This window comes from Pelodiscus sinensis, chromosome 1, assembly GCF_049634645.1.
Source record: "Pelodiscus sinensis isolate JC-2024 chromosome 1, ASM4963464v1, whole genome shotgun sequence".
Classification (NCBI taxonomy): Eukaryota; Metazoa; Chordata; order Testudines; family Trionychidae; genus Pelodiscus; species Pelodiscus sinensis.
In genome coordinates this window covers 334736273-334740752 of record NC_134711.1, presented here as the reverse complement: position 1 = coordinate 334740752, position 4480 = coordinate 334736273, and the positions used below count along the sequence as shown (strand labels likewise).

Sequence of the window (4480 nt, the reverse complement as noted above, 5' to 3'; positions counted from 1 at the left end):
CAAACCATAAGGAAATAAGTTCAAGCATAGAATTCATGGAAATTGTCCATATAATGCACAGTCAACCTGTGGAACTCCTTGCCAGAGGATGTTGTGAAGGCCAGGATTTTAACAGGGTTCAAAAAGAGCTAGATAAATTCATGGAGGTTAGGTCTATCAATACCTTTTAGCCAGGATGGGTAGGAATGATGTTCCTAGTCTCTGTTTGTCAGAGGTTGGAAATGGATGACAGAAGAGGGATTGCTTGATGAATATCTGTTCTGTTCACTCCCTCTGGGGCATCTGGCATTGGCCACGGTCAGCAGGCAGGATACTAGGCTAGAATGCCCTTAACTCTGACTCAGTTTGGACGCTGTTATGTATGTTCTTAAGAAACTTATAAGAAAATACATCTATAGGCAAGCAAGCAGGTTAGCCCTATAGGCTACATGGCCAGCCCTTGACACAGGAAGTCACAGACATCCCAGATTTCCTGCCCCCCAAAGGAGCAGTGTTGTCCCTCTTAACTGGTTTTACCACAGACCATGAGTCCTGTATTACACAGAACATTTGTGAGCTCTTGTAATAAAACAAATTTGCTTTATTAGAGAAAGAACAAAGAGTTAACCAGAAAGAGGAAAGGGTGGTGGAAACATGGTTACACACAATCCTAGACTCCCAGGGCTGGAAGAGACCCCAGGAGTCATCGAGTCCAGCCCCCTGCCCAAAGCAGTGCCAACCCAACTCAATCATCCCAGCCAGGGCTTGGTCAAGCCGGGACTTAAACACCTCTAGGGATGGAGATTCCACCCCCTCCCTAGGGAACCCAGCCCAGCGCTTCCCCACCCTCCTAGGGAAATAGCTTTTCCCAATATCCAACCTAGACCTCCCCCACTTTGAAGTGATGGAGAAACCTCTGCATCCCTGGATAAAGTGTTTCAAAGTTTAATTGCTCTGGTCATTGACTGTGTGCGCCATAATGCCGAATGGTTCTGCTTCAGTTTCCAGTCTTTTGATCTTGTGTGTCTTTGCTAGGTGAAAGAGCCGCCCTTGCTGAAGGGATCTTCTGCCTATGGAGGGACTTCTAGACCGGTGACCATGTCATCTCAATCCACTCAGATGGACAGCGTGATTGATCAGCCATGGAATCCTTCTTGGAGCTCTTCCCTGGCCTTTAGGTGAAGGCCCTGGATCAAGGGTAAATCATTTAATCTCTGTCCCTCAGTTCTCCAGCTGTAACATGGGGATAACCACATTTCTCTTTTCCAATCAGGGGTGTTGTGCGGAGATGGTACTTAGGGTCATGAGATGCTCAGAAACTAGAATGCTGGATGCCACTTAAATATCTTCACAGATGAGGTGCCTCTTGTTCTCCCATTAGGTCCAAAATGACATGCACAGAAGAACAACCATACTGGCTAAGATCTATGGTCCATCTTGCCCAGTATCCTGTATTGTGACAGTGGCCAATGCCAGGTGCTCCAGAAGGATCATAGAATCATGGAACACTAGAACTGGAAGGGACCTTGGGTATGTCTACACTACCACCCTAGTTCGAACTAGGGTGGTAATGTAGGCAACCGGAGTTGCAAATGAAGCCCGGGATTTGAATTTCCTGGGCTTCATTTGCATATTGCCGGGTGCCGCCATTTTTAAATGTCCGCTAGTTCGGACTCCGTGCCCGCGGCTACACGCGGCACGAACTAGGTAGTTCGGATTAGGCTTCCTATTCCGAACTACCTGTACACCTGTAGACCATCCCTGATCTAACCTACTCTTCAATATCTCCAGAGATGGGGATTCCACAACCTCCCTGGGCAATTTATTCCAGTGTTTGACCACCTTGACAGTTAGGGTGGTCTGCTCGTAAAGAGAAGACACCTCCCGCTGTCCCAATGAACAACAGCACAAAGATCACAGCTGATGTAATAATAATAATGGAGATTGCCTACCTACTAGGACTGGAAGGGACCTTGAAAGATCATTGAGTCCAGTCCCCTGCCTCCACAGCAAGACCAGGTACCATCCCTGATGAATTTTTGCCCTAAACCAGCCTCCGCAAGGATTGAACTCATAACCCTGGGTTTAGCAGGCCAATCCTCAAACCACTGAGCTATCCCTAGCCCCATGTGAGATTCATTAACTAGCTCTGAATCAGATCCTCTCCCGAGGCTACTTTCTCCAACTGCACCGGTGTCTCCATCAGGGTTTGGCTAACACGGCCCATGGAATCATTAGCCCAGCAGCTACGCTAGTTATTTTTCACACAGGCATCTGTGTGTCCTTTCCTTGCCCGGGTTGAGAAGGACTGACCGGAGGGGAGGGACAGAATGCTGCACTGAGTCACAAAGACGAAAGACGACAAAGAAAAACGCTCTACTCCCCATCACGCCTCATTCTTCCCACACTCACACCGCATGCAAAAACCCAGAACAGGACAGGGAATTGAATCTCAAAAGGGGGAACTCCCTGTCCCTTCCAAAATCTTCAAACCATCTCACGAAGGAATCAATGGAGCGGTGACAATCTCTAACTGCAGTGACTCTGTGTAAGTGGCCATCTCGGGGCTGAGCCTGGTCGTGGGAACGGAGACCCTTGATCCAACATTCGGTATCTCTCTTGCACCCAGGTTTCCCAGGAAGTGAATCGGCCCTCATGGACTCTGTGCTGCTTGTTTACAGGGTGAAGGCTCTCCCAAGGAGGAAGAGAACAGGTCATGTCATGCCCAAACTCCAGCAGCCACTCCCAGCCTGATGTCTTCCTCCTGGTTGGTATCCCAGGACTGGAGGAGGCCCAGTTTTGGATCGCTTTCCCTTTCTTCATCATGTATGTCATTGCCGTGCTGGGAAACGTCATTGTCCTCTTCATTATAAAGACAGAGCCGAGCCTGCATGAGCCCATGTACCTCTTCCTGGCTATGCTGGCCATCACTGACTTGGTCCTCTCCACGTCCTCGGTCCCCAAAATGCTGGGTATCTTCTGGCTGGGCTCCAGGGAGATCGGGTTCCACGCCTGCCTGGCTCAGATGTTCTTCGTCCATGCCTTCTCCTCAGTGGAGTCGGGGGTGTTCATGGCCATGGCCTTGGATCGCTACGTGGCCATCTGCTGCCCACTCCGGCACTCCAGCATCCTGTCCATCCCGGCCATAGTGACAATCGGGAGCCTGGTGCTGGCCCGTGGGGTCCTTCTGGTGAGCCCCTTCTCCTTCCTCGCGCACGGGCTGCCCTTCGGCCAGAGCTGCCTGATCCCCCACTCCTACTGCGAGCACATGGCCGTGGTGAAGCTGGTGTGTGGGGACACACGCGTCAATGTCATTTATGGCCTCTTTGTGGCTTTCATGGTGGTGGGGTTTGACGTGCTGCTCATCTCCATGTCCTACGCTATGATCCTCCAAGCCGTACTGAGACTCCCATCCACGGACGCCCGTCTCAAGGCCTTCAGCACCTGCGCGTCTCACTTGTGTGTCATTCTGGCCTTTTACATTCCTGCCCTCTTCACCTTCCTCGCCCACCGCTTTGGGCACAACGTCCCTCATCACATCCACATCATAATAGCCAATCTCTACCTCCTGGCACCCCCCATGCTAAACCCTATTGTGTACGGGGTGAAAACCAAACAGATCCGGGAGAGGGTGCTCCGGATCGCCCAGAAAAAATGAATCAGAGCAGCGTGTGCCTAATTTAATCTAGGATATAAAAGAGTCATCACCAGGGTCCCTGACCTCTTTGTGATCCGCCATGGTACGTGATCCTAAACATTTCACCGTGGACTCTAATCAGGCTTAGCGTCCCGTCAAAGAAGGCATCTGGTCGGATCAACTCAGTCTCTAAGGACCAACGTGAGAGGGAAACCTCTTTCCTCAGCGCTCATGGTACGCACAGTCTCGGTGGCGGATGGCACAATTGTGTGTCTAATCACCCATCACTCCAAAACTTTGTTGTGCAACAAAAACAAGAAATCCCATGGGCACAGCGGCGTCCCAACCAACCACATCTATGAAATATATCCCCGGGTGCGAGGCTCTGCTAAACGCACCCCCTGGCTGGTTTCTGCTGGCTTCCAAAATGCAGAAGTGGAGCATCATGACAGGGCTCCCAGACTGGCAGTTTCTCTCATCCTGTACGCTACGGTTATGAGTGTTGGGTGTGCACTACACAACTGCCTAACATCACCGCGTACCAGAGCAAAGGTGCTGGGAGGGATTGTTTGGGGATGTGGCCCAGGGCAAATCTGCTGGACTAGAGTCGCAGTAACCTGGCCTGTTGCCACTGCCTGAGGGTTTACGTATCAGACCCCGGGTTGTGGTGTTTCCCCAAATTGACGCTGTTTCTTCCTTCTCTCCATACTCTACACAAAACCATACAACGCAACAATAGGGCTTGGCCCTGAAGAGACCTGCTGGCCTCTCTCATGTTTGCCGAGGTATCCCAGGCACCCACTGCTTTCTCCACTTTCAAATTATTGTATGGGCGTGTGATGGATAGGAGGAGTGTTGGCCAGC

The 4480-nt window shown here is 50.8% G+C and overlaps 1 protein-coding gene across 1 annotated transcript; it reads left to right on the top strand.

The window, feature by feature from the left end:
* Positions 1 to 2695: 2695 nt before the first annotated feature.
* LOC102461059 (olfactory receptor 52R1-like) lies at positions 2696 to 3637 on the top strand. The gene has a single exon (XM_006119569.2). The coding sequence runs from the start codon at positions 2696 to 2698 to the stop codon at positions 3635 to 3637; it is 942 nt and encodes a 313-aa protein (XP_006119631.1).
* The last annotated feature ends 843 nt before the right edge of the window (positions 3638 to 4480 follow it).